Genomic DNA, 22,041 nt, shown 5'->3' on the forward strand with positions numbered 1-22,041 from the left:
TCATGTTCGTGTTGCTCTGACTTTAGTTTTCTATCACACGTGTTTATAGTCTATTATCTGTAACAACATGTTTGTCTTAAATAAATGACAAAGCATCCATAGCTTAGGACTTCTAGAAATGACTTCAATAGTCAATACATGTGCTCATTGATCATCGTACTTTTTTTTTAATGCGCTTCAAAATGCATGACCGTTTCGGTTCATCTGGCTTGCGCTTATCCAATCTCTAGAATAGCCTGCCTGTTTTTAAATTAAATCATCAGAATTCCGATCTTTGTTTAAAATCATGCATTTTGTCGGAAATCTGCCTCTAAGTATTTATGAATTTAAATAAAAGTGCCATTTCTTTAATATGTTAAATAATTCAATATATCAGCCAACACCCATCTTATTATTTAAATATTTATTTCATCTTTGAACGTTGATCTGTGTAAAAGTTCTCTCTTCTGTAAAAAACAAAAAAACAAATAAATGAAAATAAATATATTAAGACCATGCATAGTATTGAACTACCTATCATTGTGTTGCAAAAATTGTCTTTTGTATCCCTATTTTGACATATTGTCCCTATTATATCTGTTCGGTGTGTTCACACATCGTTGTCAATATAGTGCAATTGTATGCCACTGTTATTCAAGTGCGAGGTTAAGCTAGCTATAAACCAGTTTTCATCCACCATTTTTCTACAAAGAAAATGCATGTACCAAGTCAGGAATATGACAGTTGTTTTCCATTCGTTTGATGTGTTTGAGCTTTTGATTTTTCCATATGATAAGGTACTTTCCGTTTTGAATTTTCCTAGGCGTTTTATTTTTGTGATTTTAATTTTTTATTTAATCTATTAAAAAGACATTAAACAGTACTATATGTATTCCAACAATTGCGCATAGCGACAATTAATGTCTTTTCGATAGTGTTATTGACCTATTACTTCCAGTATAACCAAACTTGGACAAGAAAAACATTATAAAATACAAACTTAACAAAGATATAAGGCTTAAATTATCAATTTTCTATGTTTTTTTCTAACTTCGAACTCGGACTTCAGATGTCAGCATAGGTAACAAAAGAAAAAGAGCAAACCACTATAAGCAGACATATATTCTGTTAACACAAGCGCACCAAGGAGACATATATCCGTTTACTAATGGCGCATTAAGTAGACAGATATGCTTGTAATGAAAGCGTGTAAAGAAGACATCTACCCTTGAAATAATATCGCATTTAGCAGACATATATCCTTTTAATATAAGCGCTATAAGCAAACACGTTTGTTTCGCATTCATTACAAACATAGATGTCTGCTTATAGCACTTTAATTTCAAAGGTAAATGTCTTCTTAATGTGCTTTCATTGCAAGGGTACATCCAAATGTCTTCTTAATGCGCTATTATTAGAAGGATGTATTTCTGCATAACACGCTTGCAGTACAAGGATAAATGTCTGCCTAATACGCTTTCATTACAAGGAGAGATGTCTGCCTAATGCGCTTTTAGTACAAGGATAAATGCCTGATTAATGCGCTTTCATCACTATTTGTGATGACTTTTCTTGAAACAAATGCATCACTATTTGTTTCAATTCAAGTCTTTCATAATAATTTTTACAGTAAGTTTTTTTTAAATGTGTGATGTTGATTTTCTTGTTGTGTTTCAATATCACAAGTGTCTGAATGAAATTTTTGTTGTCAGTTATTACAAGTATGGCTGTGAATATATATAAATAGGAGTCTTTCAGATCGATCTAAAAATGGTATTGGTCGTCTTTTGCAATCAAAATTAATTATATATATTTTATATAATATTGACATGTTAATGCGCTTATGTGTTTATATTAAAAGTAAAGATTTTATTAAAACTAGAGGCTCTCAAGAGCCTGTGTCGCTCACCTTGGTCTATGTGCATATTAACAATGGACACAGATAAATTCATGACAAAATGGTGTTTCGGTGATGGGGCTGTTTTTGTAGATCTTTCTTTACTGAACATTCTTGTTGCTACAATTATCTCTATCTATAATGAACTTGGCTTAGTAATTACAGTGGAAAATATTTCCTAAAAATTTACAAAAAGTAACAAAAATTTATGAAAATTTTTAACAATTGACTATAAAGGGCAATAGCTCCTTCAGGGGTCAATTGACAATTTTGGTCATGTTGACTTGTTTGTAGATCTCATTTTGCTGAACATTATTGCTGTAACATTTGATCTCTATCTAAAAAAATATTCAAGATAATAACCAAAATCTACAAAATTTCCTTAAAATTACTAATTCGGGGGCAGCAACCAAACAACAGGTTGTCCGATTTGTCTGAAAATTTCAGGGCAGATAGATCTTGACCTGATAAACAATTTTACCCTGTCAGATTTGCTCTAAATGCTTTGGTTTCAGAGATATAAGCCAAAACCAACATTACACCTCTATGTTCTATTTTTAGCCATGGCGGCCATCTTGGTTAGTTGGCCGGGTTACGCCACACATTTTTAAAACTAGATACCCAATAATGATTAAGGCCAAGTTTGGTTAAATTTGGCCCAGTAGTTTCAGAGGAGAAGATTTTTGTAAAAGATTACAAAAATTTACCAAAAATTGATTAAAATTGACTATAAAGGGCAATAACTCCTTAAGTGGTCAACTGATAATTTTGGTAATTTTGACTTATTTGTAGATCTTACTTTGCTGAACATAATTGCTGTTTACAGTTTATCTCTTTCTATAATAATATTCAAGATAACAACCAAAATCTGCAAAATTTCCTTCAAATTACTTATTTCGGGGCAGCAACCCAACAACTGGTTGTCCGATTCATTTGAGAGTTTCAGGGCAGATAAATTTCCACTTGATGACCAATTTTACACCTTGTCAGATTTGCTCTAAATGCTTTGATTTCAGAGATATAAGCAAAAATCTACATTTCACCTCTATGTTTTATTTTTAGCCATGGCGGCCATCTTGGTTGGTTGGCTGAGTCACGCCACACATTTTTTAAACTAGATACCCCAAAGATGATTGTGGCCAAGTTTGTATTAATTTAGCCAAGTAGTTTCAGAGGAGAAGATTTTTGTAATAGATTACTAAGATTTACGGAAAATGGTCAAAAATTGACTATAAAGGGCAATAACTCGTAAAGGGGCCAACTGACCATTTCGGTCATGTTGACTTATTTGTAAATCTTACTTTGCTGAACATTATTGCTGTTTACAGTTTATCTCTATCTATCATAATATTCAAGATAATAACCAAAAACAGCAAAATTTCCTTAAAATTACCAATTCAGGGGCAGCAACCCAACAAAGGGGTTTACGATTCATCTAAAAATTTCAGGGCAGATAGATCTTCACCTAATAAACAATTTTACCTCTGTCAGATTTGCTCTAATTGCTTTAGTTTTTTGAGTTATAAGCCAAAACTGCATTTTACCCCTATGTTCTATTTTTAGCCATGGGGGCCATCTTGGTTGGTTGGCGGAGTCACGCCACACATTTTTAAACTAGATAATGATTGTGGCTAAGTTTGGTTTAATTTGGCCCTGTAGTTTCAGAAGAGAAGATTTTTGTAAAAGTTAACGACGACGGACGACGACGACGGACGCCGGACGCCAAGTGATGAGAAAAGCTCACTTGGCCCTATGGGCCAGGTGAGCTAAAAACATAGAAAAACAATCACATAGATCTAAACAATGGATCTTATTTAACATGTATAAATTGAAATTGAACTCACAAATATACTTATACCGTGCACTGAATCCCTTCTTTCTCTGGCCAGAAAATGTTCTGAAGTTTATTAACATGTACCTTGTAGAGGATTTATACGTACGTGTAGGCCTGCGGTAGCAACAGTATCTAGAAAAGATTATCCATTTTAAAAAGGTGAAGTTTCTACAAACAAAACTTTCTATATCAAACTTATAATTAAAATTGAATGCTTCTTTTTGTATCTTCATTGGGGTGTAAAAGCGTTGACCGGAGTACATTTTGTATGAAGCGCTTCATTCCAAAAATATGCCCACGGTCAACGCTTTTACAACCCTATGAAGTTACAAAAAATTTGGTCAATATAACGGAACTATAAGCATCTGTTATACAAGTTGGAGCTTTAAAAAACGCTTTTTAAATTTGCCTTTAAATTCGATTTTTTACAATTTGTTTCTAGAAAAAATCAAACACACTTACGCAATATAACATACCACTAGAACACACCCGTGATATCGCGGGTCCGTGACTGAATTAAAGTATATAACTATGCGCAAGCCTTATTTTAGTATTAGTATTGTCATCTGATAAAGTCATGCCGGTTATAAGATACAAAGTTTTCTCTGCTGCTATCAAATCTCTGTTTGAACCCGTCGAACTGGAACTTATCAATTATTGGTAATATTAATTATTTAGAAAGCAAAAGGTCCTGGAATGGAGTATTTTTTAATCAACAGCATTGTCCTTTATTAGTTATAAATAAAGTTGAATTCTTTGATTCGCTGTTTTACGCCATGCCCGCTAACAAATTGAAAACTGTACCTATATATATACGCCTTATTTTTAGTCACAGATTTTTAGTATTCGTATTGTTATCTTAGAAAGTCTTACTGATTAAAATACTACAATAGGTAACAATTTGACAATTTAGTAGTGTCAACCCTGTGATTATGACCCGTGTATATAGCATATTAATCCTGTATACACCGTTTGGTGGTGCGCCTGTCAAATGCAGAACGTACAGATAAGGTAATAGGTAACAGGCGAATATACTATTGGTATCGGTATCGGACTCGACCCGGAACTTCTTAATTATTGGCAATATTAATTACGTGGAAAACAAAAGGGCCTCGAGTGGTGTAATTTTTAATCTACACCTTTGTACTATATTAGTTATATATAAAGTTGAATTCTTTGATTCGTCGTTTTTACGTGATGACGGCTGACAAATTGGAGACGAATTTTTTTCAACAACAACTTCAGAATATATGGTTTGACTTCCAATGAGAAAATTATCTACCCGAGCGCAAATGAAATGGATGAACAAATGTAATTAAATGGACGAAACGCGCGTCTGGCGTATTATATTATAATCCTGATACCTTTGATAATTATTTACAACACTGGGTCGATGCCACTGCTGGTAGAAGTTTCGTCCCCGAGGTAATCACTAGCTCAGTAGTCAGCACTTCGGTTTTGACATGAATATCAATTATATGGTCTTTTTTTTTTATATAACTTTACTGTTACAAAATTTAGAATTTTTCGAAAAACTAAGGTTTTTTTTAATCCCAGGCATAGATTACCTTAGCCGTATTTGGTAGAACCTTTTAGAATTTTGGGTTCGAAGCTCTTCAACTTTGTACTTGTTTGATTTTATAACTATTTTGATCTTAGTGTCACTGGTGAGTCTTATGTAGACGAGACGCTCGTCTGGCGTATTATATTATAATCCTGGTACCTTTGATAACTACAAACAACTATTATAGATCACTATATGCTATTCAACAATAGGCAAAACCAATACTGTATAGTCAGATAGAAAAGGCACCGACATGAAACATGTGAAACAATTTAAAAGAGAAAAAACAACGTTATAATGTATTGAACATCCAACGAATCGGCGGTATAGATCTATTAGATTCGAAAAGTGTGCACAGTCAGGCTCCAGACCAAATATGAAATAATTCAGGTTTGTGGTACTTCAAAATTATGAAAGGAATTATTATCTTAAACAATATACAAAAACAGACGGACGGATAAAGTGAATGTAACATGTAGCATGGGGTGAGAAATTACTCATATGACAGTTTTAAATATTTGTAAAAAACGACAAATACCTAGGTCCTGCATCAGACAACTTTTTATATCGTACTTCAACATAATCTCGACAGTTTCTACGGCAACTTATTTTAAACAAGTTTCGGAATTGAAACTGAACTCGTTTTCCTTTAGGTGCCTGCAAATGAAAATTGTTATTTCGTAGTTTAGTTTGTAGACGGTTAATAAAATCAACAGTGTAGTATACCTCTGTTCAAAAGTCAGAAATCGATTGAGTGAAAACAAATTGAGTATTTGTATTGTATTATTGGAGAATATCAATAAAAAAATGTTTCTTTTCATCATGCACTACTTTAGCAAGTGTTCAGTACATATTAAAAGTACATCTATATTTTTTTTTAATTTGAGGCACCTGCAGATAATGGCTGTTATCTTACCCCCTCATTCAAGTGTTAGTTGTTAGTGAGATATCTGTGAAAGCAACATGAAAAAGAGACATAACAGGACTGTTTTGATGCAGTTAACCTGCGGACTCCGCAAAAAGTTTTTTGAATATTTCCATGTACACAATTGTTGTCACTTTTAAACCGTTTCTTACGGTATTTCGTTCAGACATTTAAAATGCATACCTTAATGAACCAAGAGCATTCATTAGAAGTAGAATATCCAGATCCGCTATACCCAGGGGATGTAAATGACTTATAGGACGACTTAGCACTGAGAGTAACATCACCACAAGATCCAGAATCTGAAAAGGAAGGCCCCCGTATAAACTTAATTGTATTTTGGCAGTTATATGTGATATTGTACTATTATAATTTAATTGTTAACCTTTTTCCTTTTCCTTTTGTATTTATTAATTATCAATTAAATATTTCCGATAATCTATTTAATATGTTATATTTACTGAGTCGTTTGACGAACTGAACGCCAAAAAAAAACCCAAAACAATTGGAATCAATATTTCTTAAAATTCACACGTTCATAGTTAAATTACAGATATTAAGCATGCTGAGAATATTTCCTGTTACAATTCTTCTAGCTGATCGGATAAAGTGTTCTACAGGCTTGCTTATGGTAGATTTCACAAGACTTATACTAAAATTAAATCCCAAGTATGTGATCATGATACAAAGTGTGTAAAGACTTACTTGGAAGAGATTTAGCTGGAATCGTACAATAACGTCCTCTAAGCCCATCAGGGCATTTACATTCGTTGCATTTATTTGGATTCTTGTAACCGCCATTTTTACATTTAAACCACGTCAGACCACCAGAGCATTTAGCTGTTACAAAGAACACAATATTATAAGTCAGGCAAAGGAGTTTCAAACGTAAACAGTTGTCGAGTATTTTCAATTCTTAAATGTACTAATCAAATTATTTATTTTATTTCAAGATATGCACTGTTCCAATGAGTAGTTAGAAATGGTGAATGGCAAATGCATGTTTTATCAAATTTACAGGCTCAGAGCAGTCGGGTCCTTTTCCCCATTGGTTTTCTATTTTTGGTTCCATGTGTGAGTGCCATGTAATTAAGTTTACTATGACTGATGCTTGCGATTATGCCTTTGTTCATTTTGTTGTGCTCTCTGACACTCATAATTTAAAAGCTTGCCTGATTTCATAATTTGTTTAATTTGTAGTTTGTTTACTGTGAGATTTTAATTGATTTGCTTAGTTTTTTATTATTTTGTTCATGCTCATTTATGACAACCATCCCTGTGTTTAATTTCAATTCACAAAGGAGTTGAATACCAAAAGTAACATAACTCAGTGAATACGTAATTTGTTTCTAAATCACTTCTATCTTCAAAACAGAACTATTCAGAAATGGAAATATCAAGTAAGCTGTTGAAGAAAATATATCGATTTAAAATATTTACAGATATGTATTGTTATGTGATTGTATTGAATACTAAAAACGTCTATTAAGATAACAATCTGACAAGAAAGGCGTTACAAAAAAAAAACATTAAAAAGAAAATAATGGAAGTGGATTCAATTTAGAATTACAAAATATGAAATTTAGATTTTGTTTTGCTTTTCCATAGATGACAACAATGTAGTATACAAAAAAATTAAATCACAAAAATACTAAACCCCGTCATTATAACTTACATTCACAATAATGAAAGTTTGCTGCTTTAGCATCGTAAAAAGAAAGAACTTGACGTTGACCAATCGTTCTGTCGTAGTCATCTTGCCTTGGAATGATTGTCTGTTTTGATCCAGAAGATACAGAGAAAGCCTGTAGATAGAAAGGTTGCATATTTACAAGAGCCAAGTGAGAAAAAATTGACAGTTGTTTTCGATTTCCACCTAATTATAATCATTTTTCCATGTGCATGAATATGGTCAAGTATATTGACCACGGATATGAAACTCTTTTCGTGACCTATTTTCTTGATTGTTACATAACAGAATATGAATTATCAACAGATATTCACTTGTAACACGACGATTGCCACACGAAGAGCAGGATATGCTTACCATTCTGGAGCATCTGAGTTCACCATCGGTTTGTTCTGGGGTTCAAACTTTGGGTTTTTTTTTGTAATGTTTTAATGGATTATTCATCGGCAGTTATAATTCTTTCCCTGAAATGAATATCTATACTAACAACTCGCTGAATAGAGGTAACAGTTACGGCTTTCTTAGTTAAATTTCTGGATTGGTTTGTATTTGTATCTGAATCTCAAACAAAGATCATATACTCAAAGTAAATGCATTCCCACTAAAGACTGATAGTATTACATGTGTAGTTATAATTCATAATTCTTATAAAACTAAATAATTGCTTACATGTGATCCATAATGCATGATAGAACTATAATCATAAGGCAATCCAAATATTCGTGATTGACTCCATGGATATCTTACAAAGTTGTGGTATTTCTTTTTCTTAATATTCTTTTTAATGACTTTAATGTAAGAGTTGCGATCTGGTCTGGACTGTTCATGCCAAAATCCAAGCGCATGACCAATTTCGTGAACAACAATTCCAACCTATATAAAATAAATAGCTGATAGTAAAAACACGATAATTTTTGTAAAACATTCCATAGATAGTTGGATTTGAGAAATACTATTATAAAGATTTTATTAAGAGGATAGGCACACTTGACTGACTTCAAAAAATTCGAACAAAAACAGCTTTTACATAAAAAACGGTTTTATTTCTGACAGTTTTTACTACGTACTATTTCAGTCAAATATCTCAATTAATAATAAAAAAGACCTTTTTAGTCCGCCTAGTTCTCATGAATATGCCATTCCGAATAAGTCACTCGGTTTTCAAAATTCAAATTAGATGATGATAAATTAATACCATTTGAATTCCTTTCTGCACGAACAATTTCTGTGGTCATTATATAAAGACATATATGAGGCGTCCTTGACCAATGCGATGTTCGTTATAAGATAGTTAGGACACAGAAGATAGTTAGGTACATTATTTCCCACAAAAATGGTTCGTACCGACATGTGTATTTTGAATGTTGATGCATCGACTTATGTCTGATTATTGATGTGTAATATTGAATGCGATCTTAAAGCGAACGCACAATCTTATACAGTGTTTCTTTGTTTTCCTACGGTATCTAGTTACGAAAACTTTTATTTTTGGAGGAGGAAAAAAGAACTTTATCTGTATGCATTAACTTTAAACGAAACATTTCAAGTAAGAAAACAAATGTCTATATAACATACATGTAGACATGAAGGCCCGAGATTGATGTATTGAAAAATAGGTTTTCTACCAACTTTTGAACTGCACCTTCAATAACAAAGTACATTACTTGATGAATATAATAAATATATATAATGTGCACAGAAAATGAAAGATGTAGTTGTGTAAATCCACAAAACAAGTCTTTAGGTATCACTTGCCCAGTAGACAGTACTTCGGTGTTAAAATGAATATTAATTATATGGTCATTTTTATAAATTTTCTGCTAAACTTGGAAAATGCAAGTTAACATATCTAAGACAAAAGTTGTAATATTCTCAAGATCTAGACTTAACACAGATAATATGAACTTTAAATATAGTGGTGAAAGCCTCAATATTGTTACAAATTTTCAATACCTTGGTATTATATTTTCATGTAAGGGTAATTTTAATGACGCCAAAGCACATCTTGTACAGCAAGCAAGAAAAGCCATGTTTATAGTCTTAAGAAAGGCTAGGAAGTTGAATTTACCAATTGATATGCAATTAGAACTTTTTGATACAATGGTTGTACCTATTTTGTTATATGGTGCAGAAGTTTGGGGTTTTGAAAATTGTAATATTATAGAAAACTTGCATATGCAATTTTGTAAAATAATTTTGAATGTTAAAAAAAGTACTGCTCATTGTATGATTTATGGAGAATTTGGTAGAATACCATTACATATTCTTATTAAAGCTAGAATGTTTGGTTTCTGGCAACGTATCATGTGTGGTAAAAGAGAAAAAAATTCATATACACTGTATTCTATATTGTATCAGCTTAGTAAAAGGGGTATCTACCACTCTAAATGGTTGTTAGAAATTAAAAATACTTTATATGAATGTGGATTTAATTTGATGTGGGATAATCAAATAATTGCTAAATCTGATAATATTAGTAAGAATGTCAAGAAATGTTTAAGTAATACATTTATGTTGAACTGGAGTAATAATGTTATGAATTCTGCAAAATGTCTTAATTACAGAATATACAAGTCTGATTTTTGTTTTGAGAAATATTTAACTGTGTTACCATCTGATCTAAGAATGTATTTATGTAAATTCCGTTGCCTTAGTAATAAATTGCCCATTGAAACGGGGAGATTTTTCAATATTGATAGATCTGAAAGACATTGTAATCTTTGTAATGCTAATGAACTTGGTGATGAGTTCCATTACTTATTCAAATGTACCTTTTTCAACAATGTTAGAGCTAAATTTTTACCGTTAGATATATGTAAAAACCCAAATGTTTTAAAATTTAAAAAATTGATGAATACATCAGATTTATTCACACTTACTGGAATAGCAAAAGTTTGTAAAAGTGTTATTAAAACCTTTTAATACATGTGCTTAATCATGTTACTATATTTTGTACTTCCTGTCAAATATCTGTATTAATTATATATACTATTATTGCACCTTTGTTAACCATGTTTTAATGTAAATATGTAAATATGTTCATACTTTTATAGTTTGTTAAAAAATGTTGTACTAACATACCCCATGTGGGGGCTTTAGTGAAATAAAATGTCTTATATCTTATGTCTTATGTCTTTTGCTACAAATAAAAGGCAAACAGTAGTATACCGCTGTTCAAACTCATAAATCCATGGACAAAAAACAAAATCGGGGTAACAAACTAAAACTGAGGGAAACGCATAAATATAAGAGGAGAACAACGACACAACACTACAATGTAACTAACACACACAGAAACGGACCAAGCATCAGACAAAATCACACGAGAATAACAAATATAACATCAAAACCAAATACATGAATTTGGGATATACAAGTACCGTGACACGTTATATCGCAATGTCAATTTACACTAAAAAATAAGAGAAAACAAACGACGCAACGTTAAATTGTAACACACACAGAAACGAACTATAATATAACAGTGGCCATATTCCTGACTTGGTACAAAACTTTGAATTATTCGAAAAACTACTTGTTTGGCTTTACAACTATTTTGATCTGAGCATAACTGATGAGTCGTATGAAGACGAAACGCGCGTGTGACGTATTACTTATAATCCTGGTACCTTTGATAACAATTTAATTATGCCCTTATCCATAGAACAGTGATTTTTTTTCTCAGAATCGATATTTCAGTGCTGAATAGAAAATTTTAAAGAAATATATGGAGTTGAAGACGTTTCTTAATATACTAAATTAAAATGCTTTTTTTTTTAATGAATGTAACTTATTGTAATAAACTGTGGCATAATGACTTACTTGTTTTGTTTCACCTTTCTAAAGACGAGATTTGGTCCGGGAATGATAAATTTCTTCTTCTTAAATCTTATACATGTGTTCTTTTCCCAGACAGTTGTTGCTTTTTTTACTAGTGTACCTGAAGAAAAAATCTTAATGCAAACCGTAAAATGTGTCCCTTTATTAGAAACGAAAGCTGTTATAAAAGCATGTAATGCTTCGTTCATATACAGAAATAGATGGACCGAAAATTTTAGAAATTACACAGAATTGACGAAGAAAAATATCAATTTCAAATTAAAAACCAATTGTTCAGAGAACAATTGAAGGTCTTTCCACTTCTTACGATTCATATTGATATGAAAATATTAAAATACGATTGAAAATGTCATATACAGTGTCAAATGACAACTTAATGTACGCTGATTCCCAAAATATATAGTTTCTAAACAATTTTGTTAAAATGCGGGAGATACTTTGTTACTTCCAGTCTGTAAAATGTCACTTCCGGTATAATTTGAAAGTTTACTTGACACTGATTCCAAAAAATATGGTCCTATATACTTTTGCATTGAATAAGTACAAACCAAAGCTACTTCCGCCTTTTCAGAAAGTCATTTCCGGTTTGTTTTTCAGTTAATGTAAATTGCAACAAAATGAAAAAAGTCCCATGGCTTTATCGTGTTAAAATATGAAGATAAAGCAAAGGTCTAAATCTAAAACGTCAAATTTAACTTTAACCTTGAGCTCAATTTCAAGGTCATACACCAAGGACATTTAATCCAACCATCCTAGGTCTTTATTTTACTTAATAATTGAGTAATACCACCATACATGAAATTTTAAAAATAAAAATGGAGAAAAAACTTAAGGTGTTACGACATGTTGTAACTAACAATTTAATAAAAATGGATTGTCGATATCTTATACGGTTTTTGGAAATAAGTGAAAATAAGCCAAATTCTAATTTTTTAACATTACCTTGACCAAGGACCTCAAATCAAAAGACCCAAGGCATCTATCACTCATCTTTTTCCAGTTACAAATACAATTCACTCAAATACAAAAGGGGAAATAACTTTCATATGGAATCTTTATACGGCTTCTGTCAAAATTAAACGAAACGTCCTGAGAATAAAAGGAGCAAATTGGAAAGTATATTTGTCGGTTTCTTATAAGGTTGCGAAGATTTAGAAATAACAAGAAAAAGTTAGTGTTCGGGAATATAACTCTTACATAAAAAAGTATTCGGTTACACAGAAGTAGATACAAAAGCGTACAAACTGTACGATGTCATATTTCAAATATCTACGCAACATCTTGCGAAAAATCAATACAACGAAGGAATAAAAAAATTGTCGGAAGAAAAAAAAAATGAGAAGAAAACCAATAGGTCTATCCACGACAAAGTGGAAAGACCTAAATATTAATAATCAGAAAAAAACAATAGGTCTTTCCAAGGAAAAGTGGAAAGACCTAATGAATGTCGGACAATAAATGTCTTTAAAAAATGATAATCACTATATAGTCCAATAGTTGTATATATATTTTTTAAACAATACTTCAATTAAGTTGTAAAGCTTTTAAAGTTAAGAATGTTGGCATTCAATATTAACCATATAATCAAATAAAACGATGTGAAATAAACATATAAAATAGAAAAATAAGAAACGGTGGGTCATACGAATGTAAAAGAAACGTCTTTACATTTCATCACGGAATCAATTGTCTGAATCCTACATATATATATTTTTTATTTCAATCAAAGTGCGTGTGTGTTTTTCTACATTAAAATATAAAATGTTTATCACATATTATCTGTCATGTCAAATAAGTAGCTTTTTCGTACAAACCAATAAACGAAAAACAAATACGACAGACGTCTTACATCAACTTACAGTTTCGCGAATTGTTAAAACCTAGTGTAGCAGGGTTACACAGCATGATTTTACGGAGGTAATTGGTGGGGTTCATGATATACTTAGTTTTCAATCTATCTATTTTAAGAATAATGTTGAACTTTTTTGTAATATATTTACTTAGTTATCAAGTAATGTCAGGCAAGATCCGTAAACAAATAAGTCGTATTTCAAAATTTGCACCTTTTACCTATTCATATATCTAAATGTAACTAATTAAGTTTGAGACAACATCTAATAACGTATGTTCCAACCTTAATAATCTATTTGGTAGATATGAATCTAAGAAAAAACCAAACAAAATGAGCGAGAACGGTTGTGTCGACAGGCTACACATCTTGTTTTTGGTTAACTAAAATATAAGCTGGGTACTATTGGTGAGTTTTTACATACTACTTAGCCCACGTTTAACCCGGTACTTTATTGGCATTTTCCATTTTTTGCTTTTCTTTTTAATAAGTGTTCTCCAAACTGGGCTTTGTTCCATACAAATAAATTGACTTTTATACGAAACAAATATATTTTATATTAAGCCAGGAGCCTAGTATTTAGTGGTTTTCGCTGGTTCGTGTCTGTCATAATTGTTTTCCGTATATTATATTGCAATAAATTAGTCGAAAAATTTTTAACGATTGAATATTTTGGCATATGTCGTGTTGATGCATTTTCTATCCGGCTTTGAGACGTGGGTAACGCTTATAATTGATGGCCGTACTTGTGGTGATCATTAAATTCCTTGTAGCATTGTCATTTGAACTGGTAGTTGTCGCTTCGGCAATAATACCTCATCTTACGTGAGGTTCCCGTGAAACTTACATTACATCATTTCATATATAAACTCGTTTGACGTAAAACTTACGTTGATTTCATATGAGAACCACACGAATTTAAATGCACGTGGATTGATGTAAGTGATATTTGCCTGTGTTGATTTAAAATATATAAAAGAAAAAGAAAAAGAAACTGATATAACACTGCGTCTAAAAAATCCTGTTCAAGTTTACTTTAGACATTTAGAAGTTGTTTTACATAGTGTTATAAACGAGAAAAGAAGGCAGTATATATATCGCATCGACAAGTCAAACATGGTCATTATCGCTTAAGACACATATATTCAATAATAGTATGATAGTTCAGTAAGCGGACACCGTTTGTACATCAGAACGTTAAGGATATGGATAATGTTGGCATTATTTATTCTTAATGAAACCCTACATGTATATGCATTCTTCTTCATATGATCGTTGAAAAGACAAGTACATTTAATATATAATGAAATCAATAAAACAAATCAAACGTCATTGATATATTATTAACCACAAATAAAAATAGAGCATGCTAATGTCAAACAACATGTTGTAGGAATTCTTTTATATTTTTTACAAAGATAGATTTTTGTTTCTGTTTCGTAAAAATACGAGATTTTTTACGAATGATGGTTCAATCAACCATTTTCTACACAAGACAATGTCTGTACCAAGTAAGGAATATTACAGTTGTTGTCCATTCTTTTGATTTGTTTGATCTTTTGATTTTGCCATTTGATAAAAGACTTTTCGTTTTCAATTTTCCTCGGAATATTTTTGTGATTTTACTTTTGGTTTATTTATTAATTTGATTGTTTGTTTGTTTGTTTGTTAGTAAGTAACTTTATTTGTTATTTTGTTTGGTTGTTTACTTACCGATCCCCTTAGTCTAAATGCAGTTCCGGTGTCGGAATCAATTTTCATTAATTCAGGATATTTTTTGAACGCCTCAATTATATCTAGTAGGTCCTCCTTGTCTAAAATAATATCGTCTTTAATTAGTCCATCTACATCTTCAATGGGCTTAGATGTTGTTCGCTAATAAAAGGCAAACTTATTTAATAAATAATCATCATTCTAATATCTATATATTACATATTTTAATGTTACACTATGGGTGATTCATACAATCTTTATATCTACCTATTGTGATATATAATATTTAAAAAAAATGTGTTTAGCCTAGTGACATATTACCCTATTGAGATTTGCCATGATAACTTAACAGTTTCTCAGTATAAACAATGCACACTATTCTATAACTTAAAGCCAATTCAATCCCGTTTTCTTTGCCCCCGTAATACAGTTTTATGTCGCACTTCTTTAGTAAAAAAAAAAAAATGTGAATTGGATTCATCTATGAAACAGTTGCAGTTTTTTAAAATTCTGTTCCCCAGATATGACATCAAAAACATTTTTTTTTTAAATCGGTTAATTGCTTGTGTAAGTATGTTGAGTGTCAATCAACAACACAAAATATGCATGTTTTCTACATAAATAGGAAGATGTAACAGTTATATTAGTGCAAATAAGACAATTCCCCATCATATTCAAAATGTATAAAAAGTTAACAAATATAGATCAAAGTACGGCACTCAACACGGAGCTTTGACTCACATCGAACAGCAAGCTACAAAGGGTCCAAATGGCTAGTGTAAAACAATTCAAACTGGAAAACCAACGGTCTTATCTATGAAAAAACAAGAAATGAGAAGTACCAATGAACAAAACCATCCAACGACAATTACTGAACAACAGGCTCCTGCATTCATGCATTTGACATACAAAGGGGTGTTGGACTACTGTTTAAATCAACTGATAATTGAAATGAAAGTTTTCCAACAGATACATGCATACGGATATGGATATTTTTGTATGTACCATTCAGTCTGACTTGTATTATCAATAAATCCTTTAAAGGACGTTTTGTTGTACAAAAGGTGTTCTGTCATACAACATACCTCTTATTCTAGGATTTGAGTAACTTATATATATTTGCCTAAACTATTTTTTAATCCTCAATTCTCTTTAACTTTCGTACTTAATTTGGCCTCTATAATTTCTTTTTCTAGCAGTCTTCTGTAGACCAAACGTGTGTCTGTATAACATAATTTTAGAACTGATATCTATCAGTCAGTTTTGTTATTACTCTGCTAATGATGGTTCAATTATTATTTCCAACATAACTTTTAGCATACTTCTGCTTTAAACATATATTGTAATTGGATTTTCATATGAATTGCTTTAAGATTCTTGAAGCAATGTACCTCGACTTTTTCGTTATTTGCCGAAGCGATCATATCATTGAGCTGTCCCATCAATGGCCAAATTTCTGCCCTTTCCTCCATCGTGTCTCCAAACAGATGTGAATCTAGAACGTTCTGATAATAGAAAGTAAAATAATATCATCTAAGATGAAAAATACATATTGTACATTGAGATGAACTCATATATATAAAGGGAAGATGTTATATGATTGCCAATGAGACAACTCTCCACAAGAGATCACACATATATTAAAACTATAGGCCACCGTAAGGCCTTTACCTATAAGTCAACTATAAATCGCCCAAAAATTACAAATGTTAAACAATTCAAACCAGAAAACTATCGGCCTAATTTAGGTACAATAAATTGTCGATCCATTATTGTGCATATGTATATAACAAAAATATGTAGTTTCTTTTTTATTTACTGATAACAAAATCAGTATTAATATCAATGGAAAACAATATTCAAAGACATAATAACAGAACATGTTGATTTGTAACTTTTTGGAGTAAGTTTATTTAAAGAATGGATAAGTTTACTAGGACAGCTTTTAAATTTTCGGGCACGGTTAACGACTTAATCGTATAAAAATTGAAAGGCTATCACGTTTGAAAAAAGTTACTTCAGGTTCCAACAAACTTCAAAACCAAATCCTTGTATTTTATTTAGTAAAGGTTAAAGAAATTTATAGTAACGATATCCCTGACTTAATAATTTACCAGTAATGCATAGATGACGTTCATTAAATAAAAAAGGTCCCAACAGACACAGGCATAGTTACCGAATTGTAAAATATAGACACGGTAAGATGGTTTCAAAGGAATACCACCACCCCAAACAGTAAAATTAACAATATAGAACGAAAATCGTCCCTACTTTCGTCAATTTTAGTACGGAGCTTCCCGTGTAAACTGATATATCTAAATCTAGGAAAGGACAGCTACTATCGTTTACATTTGATTTATTTAACGTTTAGTTGGGTACATTTAGGCACTATATTTAGAAAATTTATGATTATTTAGCTAAACAATATCATCAGGATAACGGTAAGGGTAGTTGAAATTATCAATTAAATTCAATTTAAATGAATCTTTTCTGAGTTTCGTTATAAACTGTGATTCATTAACAGTCTGTTATTAACTGGGCGGAATTTGGGCGCATAGAAATACCTACAATATGTCATAGGCTTGGACAAATTTCTACATTGCATGTAAGTATAAAGATACTAGTGTTCCTACATGCAAGTATGCATGTAAATAGGGTTGAAAAAGTTTGTAAAAAAATAAACTTTGTAAAAAAATAAAATAATGACATGCGTCCATGTGTGTAATGTTAATGTAGTTGTATAAGCAATGTCAACAATTACACAGAAAAGGATTAAATGAAATATTTTCTCAAAATAGTTTTAGTTGTATTTATGAAGCCTATGTATATGTACTATGATATCTTGCAAAATTAGTGAAAGCTAGAAAAGAAGAATGGATGAAACGTAATCATTTTTTGTTCTATGTGCTATAGCATTTTACAAAACATAAAAAATTACCTTTTATAGAAATGTTTATACTATAGAATGAATGTGTATCTATCAATGTATCAAATCTCTAGTTTTGTTTTCAAAACTTTTTCAAAATTGAAAAACTACCTCGCAGTCTTGTGATATAACTTTTTACAATTTATTAAAAAAGTACAAATTAGTCTTGAATGAATCATGTATTTAACTACAAGGACAATTACACTGACATAATATTTAGTCAAAAAGTGTTGCAAAGAGTATTATATAACCTTCTATGATTCGTCTAAATTATGGCCGAAAAATAAGTTTCTATGTAGATAAATTTAAAACAGATAACGTGCAAAGGTTAGTGCAAACTGTGCTAACCTTTAATTTTGGATTCTTCACATTCAAACTTTTCCCGTTAAGAGTCAATTTGAGATCTTTAATTATTCTAGCAACATTGGTTTTAGGTCCGGGGCTGGCCACTACAGCGGGTCGAGAAGAAGAACCAGTTTCTGTCTCTGTAAATAAAATCAAAGAATTAAACGTTTTACCTTCGAATCTTTCTTAAAACTAAACATGTTAGGTTTTTTGATTGAATTGTTTCACATTTGACATTTACAGGCCTTTTTAAATTTCTATGCTTTGATTTTGTTCATTGTTGGACATTGCACTCCTTATCATTCATAATACATCTTTAAGTCTACATTCTTCTTTAAATTTTCGAAATAGGTGAATAATCAGGTTATATATCTAATAATAGATTAACGAAATATATGGAATCAAAGCAGTAGCAAATTTAATTTAAAAACAAAAAATAGAAGCAAAAACATTTACGTGTTGCTTACTTTTTGGCGAGGTGTATAAAAATGTCTGCTATTACAAGTTTGAAATTAATGATGAGGGGTTCTGCGTTAAGTGATTTTCAATAGAATTGTATTACCTAAAGAATGTATTTTTCTGATGATTCAGTTTCGTTTAAATCTTGTAAATTTTTGGGTAAAAAGAGAAACATTCAAAATTGAACAAAAATTGACAGCATGGTCAATTTGACATGAAAAAGCAACGCATTTATTCAGAATACACTGGTCCGCATGGTCTTTAGTGAAAGAATAAAAAACAAGTTTAATTGTTAAAAGTTATTTTTTTCTCTCAATATTATGGCCCATAAATGTGTAGAAATTTATGAAAATTTGGGAAATTATTAACAATGGGGCACTTTCAAATGACCGTACAAGAAGGAAAAGCACCATATCGATTAATATCGAGCCAACTGCTAGCAGCCTTTTGTATAGTGAATATCGAACAACGAATAACTGCAAGTACACTTACCAGTACACAACTATGTAATACAATATTTGTTTCACCTTTTCAACTTTTCCCCCATGATTGTACCTGATTTGCTGTGTGCTAGTATTTGATATAGTTAGCTTATATAAAAATATTTATTTATAGTGTATTGGGAAACAAGTTTTGCAACTTATATTAATCCCTTTCCACTTTGCGGTTGCGAGTGCTGCCTTGTAGCAGCATTAGCCTGCTCTTTTTCGAAATATACAAGGGTGTATTTTACATGCAAGAGAAGGCCCTCTCTTAACACGGGTCAGCCATTTATCGTCCCTTTCCGACGGACTATCATCGTTTCCTCAAGACCATACTAGCAAATGGTGTCAAGAGAGAGCCGAAAATTCAGTCTCTGAAATTTTCATCCTGGAACGGGAATCGAACCAGGAAACTTTGTGTTAGTAGTCCTATCCAGTAACCACTACACCACGGCCCTCTTTGATATAGTTGGTTCATAACTCAATCGTTAATAAAATTAAGAATAGAAATGGGGAATGTGTCAAAGAGACAACAACCCGACCATAGAAAAGACACAACAGAAGGTCACTAACAGGTCTTCAATGCAGCGAGAAATTCCCGCACCCGGAGGCGTCCGTCAGCTGGCCCCTAATCAAATATATATACTAGTTCAGTGATAATGAATGTATTTTATACATAGGTATCATTTCAGACAAAAATATTTCCATTCGTTGATCCACTGGAAAAATTTCCAGAAATGTTTTTGAAAAGACAACCCCCCCCCCCCCCCCCCCCCCAAAAAAAAAAAAACCACTTTAAAATTCACCTTCATTTATATGGCCACAAATACATCTCGAATGATGCAATTGCTGAAAACCTTGTTTAACTGAAAACACCGTTACTTATGTTTTTCTTCAAAATGGTATAACAGTTAAAACTTTCAGATTTCTATGGCCCAAATAGTAAGCAAACGAGGGCCAAAAGATACGAGAGTAATATTCAAACTCAAATGTATACATCGAAAATGAATTGACAACGACTTGGCGATCAATTAAAAAAGACAAACAGACAAATACAAGTACATTTTTACCTGTTATGTCTGTTTGTATTGTATACATTGATGACAATATAATGGATATGTATGCGACTGTCATACAGTTTAGAGCTTTAGTGTTGTTTTTAGGTGAACATGATTTGCCGAAATATTTTAGGTCCATTTATATGAGTCCATATAACAGGTTTGTTCGTAACATGTTTACAGTTTCCTAAACTTGCAGTGTATATTAGTTCTAACCCTTTTCGGCATCAACCAGAATCATTTAGAATATCTTTGTTGTAATCTTTTATTTGTTTTGTATCAAGCAACCTAAGAATTGCATGGTGTACAGAGGTACAATTAAACTGTATACTTCCTTTTAATATAACAAAGTATGAGTGAAACGGCTACCTTGGAAAAGTAAAATCACAAAAATACAGGACAATAGGAAAATTAAAAAAAAGGAAAGTCCCTAATCAGATTGCAAACTCAAAAGCTTAAACACATCAAACGAATATAGAACAACTGTCATATTCCTAAACTATTATTACACGAGTATAGAATAAAGACAGTAGCAAGTTCCGTGATCCTGATCGCTGATATGAAATAATCACAAATTTTAATTATTTCATAGATGATGTCATTAGTCAAATTCTTAGAGTTAAAATCCAAGAGTTAAAATATCACTTGATGTTGTTTTTTTTTTTTTATTGTTGTTAAGAACATTTTACATTCATGCTATTTGTTGTTTTACATTCTAAATTCAGCTGGAGTATAATTATAATCTTCAAAGATACAAGTTACAAAGGGTTAGTATTATTCTGATTCTAATAAAAAATAATTTTTTTCATTGATGACTAAAAACGATGTTATGAATGATATCTATTTGAGTAACTCTCTATATTAATGATCAAGCTCGGTAAAAGTTTTGTCAAATTTGTGTTGCTTATTTAAATAACAAGATGAGATATGATTGCAAATGAGACCAATAAATTGGATGTAAGCAGTTAAACTGGAATATACAACATTCAACAATAAGACAACCCTAACAGTATAGTCGGCTATAAAAGGCCCCGACATGAAAAATATGAAACAATCAATGGAGAAAACAAACGGCATTCTTTTTTTATAAAACAATTAACGAACAAAAAATATTTGAGATATGAACCAATCAAATGACAAAATACAGACTCCTGGCTTGGGACAGTGCATACAGAAATGGGCGGGTTAAAGCATGTTTGTGACTTCTTAACCATACCATAACCTCACACTGATGTGTTACAACACAACATAAAAACAAACTATAAAATCAGTCGAAACAGGCTTAACCCCTCCGACCGATACACGAAAGAAAAGAAAAAAAACCTTCAAACACTAATATGACGTGACGTGGCAGACAACTTTGTGCTTGTCACAATACTTGTATATAGGATCATCGAAACGTCAACTAAAAAAACCAAACACAAACATTGCATATTAATACATGTGAAACAGGATCTGCTAACCCTTCCGGAGCACCTGA

At 31.5% G+C, this 22,041-nt stretch overlaps 1 protein-coding gene and 1 long non-coding RNA gene across 2 annotated transcripts; both read right to left on the minus strand.

Annotated features, from left to right (window-relative positions):
* Positions 1 to 392: 392 nt before the first annotated feature.
* On the minus strand, positions 393 to 14,088 carry LOC139525506 (zinc metalloproteinase nas-36-like). The gene is made up of 10 exons (XM_071320895.1): positions 14,003 to 14,088; positions 11,712 to 11,829; positions 9,465 to 9,531; positions 8,559 to 8,762; positions 7,875 to 8,004; positions 6,905 to 7,039; positions 6,383 to 6,501; positions 5,813 to 5,931; positions 3,721 to 3,842; positions 393 to 446 (listed from the first exon to the last, which is right to left on the minus strand). Coding segments are annotated over exons 1-10 (1,053 nt in total). The 5' UTR covers positions 14,040 to 14,088; the 3' UTR covers positions 393 to 444.
* A 1,208-nt stretch (positions 14,089 to 15,296) lies between these two features.
* On the minus strand, positions 15,297 to 18,701 carry LOC139522536 (uncharacterized). The gene is made up of 3 exons (XR_011664469.1): positions 18,566 to 18,701; positions 16,683 to 16,796; positions 15,297 to 15,453 (listed from the first exon to the last, which is right to left on the minus strand). It is a non-coding gene; the product is annotated as an uncharacterized lncRNA (long non-coding RNA).
* Between the last annotated feature and the right edge of the window lie 3,340 nt (positions 18,702 to 22,041).

This window comes from Mytilus edulis, chromosome 5, assembly GCF_963676685.1.
Source record: "Mytilus edulis chromosome 5, xbMytEdul2.2, whole genome shotgun sequence".
NCBI classification, from domain to species: Eukaryota; Metazoa; Mollusca; class Bivalvia; order Mytilida; family Mytilidae; genus Mytilus; species Mytilus edulis.

What these genes read in the sequence shown, in the direction of transcription:
- LOC139525506 (XM_071320895.1), bottom strand. Translation starts at nt 14,039, where the DNA reads ATGCCAATAAAGTACCGGGTTAAACGTGGGCTAAGTA. An exon ending in GGTTAAACGTGGGCTAAGTA is followed by an intron (nt 11,830 to 14,002) that starts GTATGTAAAAAC and finishes TTTTTTCTTCAG; the next exon opens with GTACACTAGTAAAAAAAGCA. An exon ending in TCGGGCCTTCATGTCTACAT is followed by an intron (nt 8,763 to 9,464) that starts GTATGTTATATA and finishes TATTTTATATAG; the next exon opens with GTTGGAATTGTTGTTCACGA.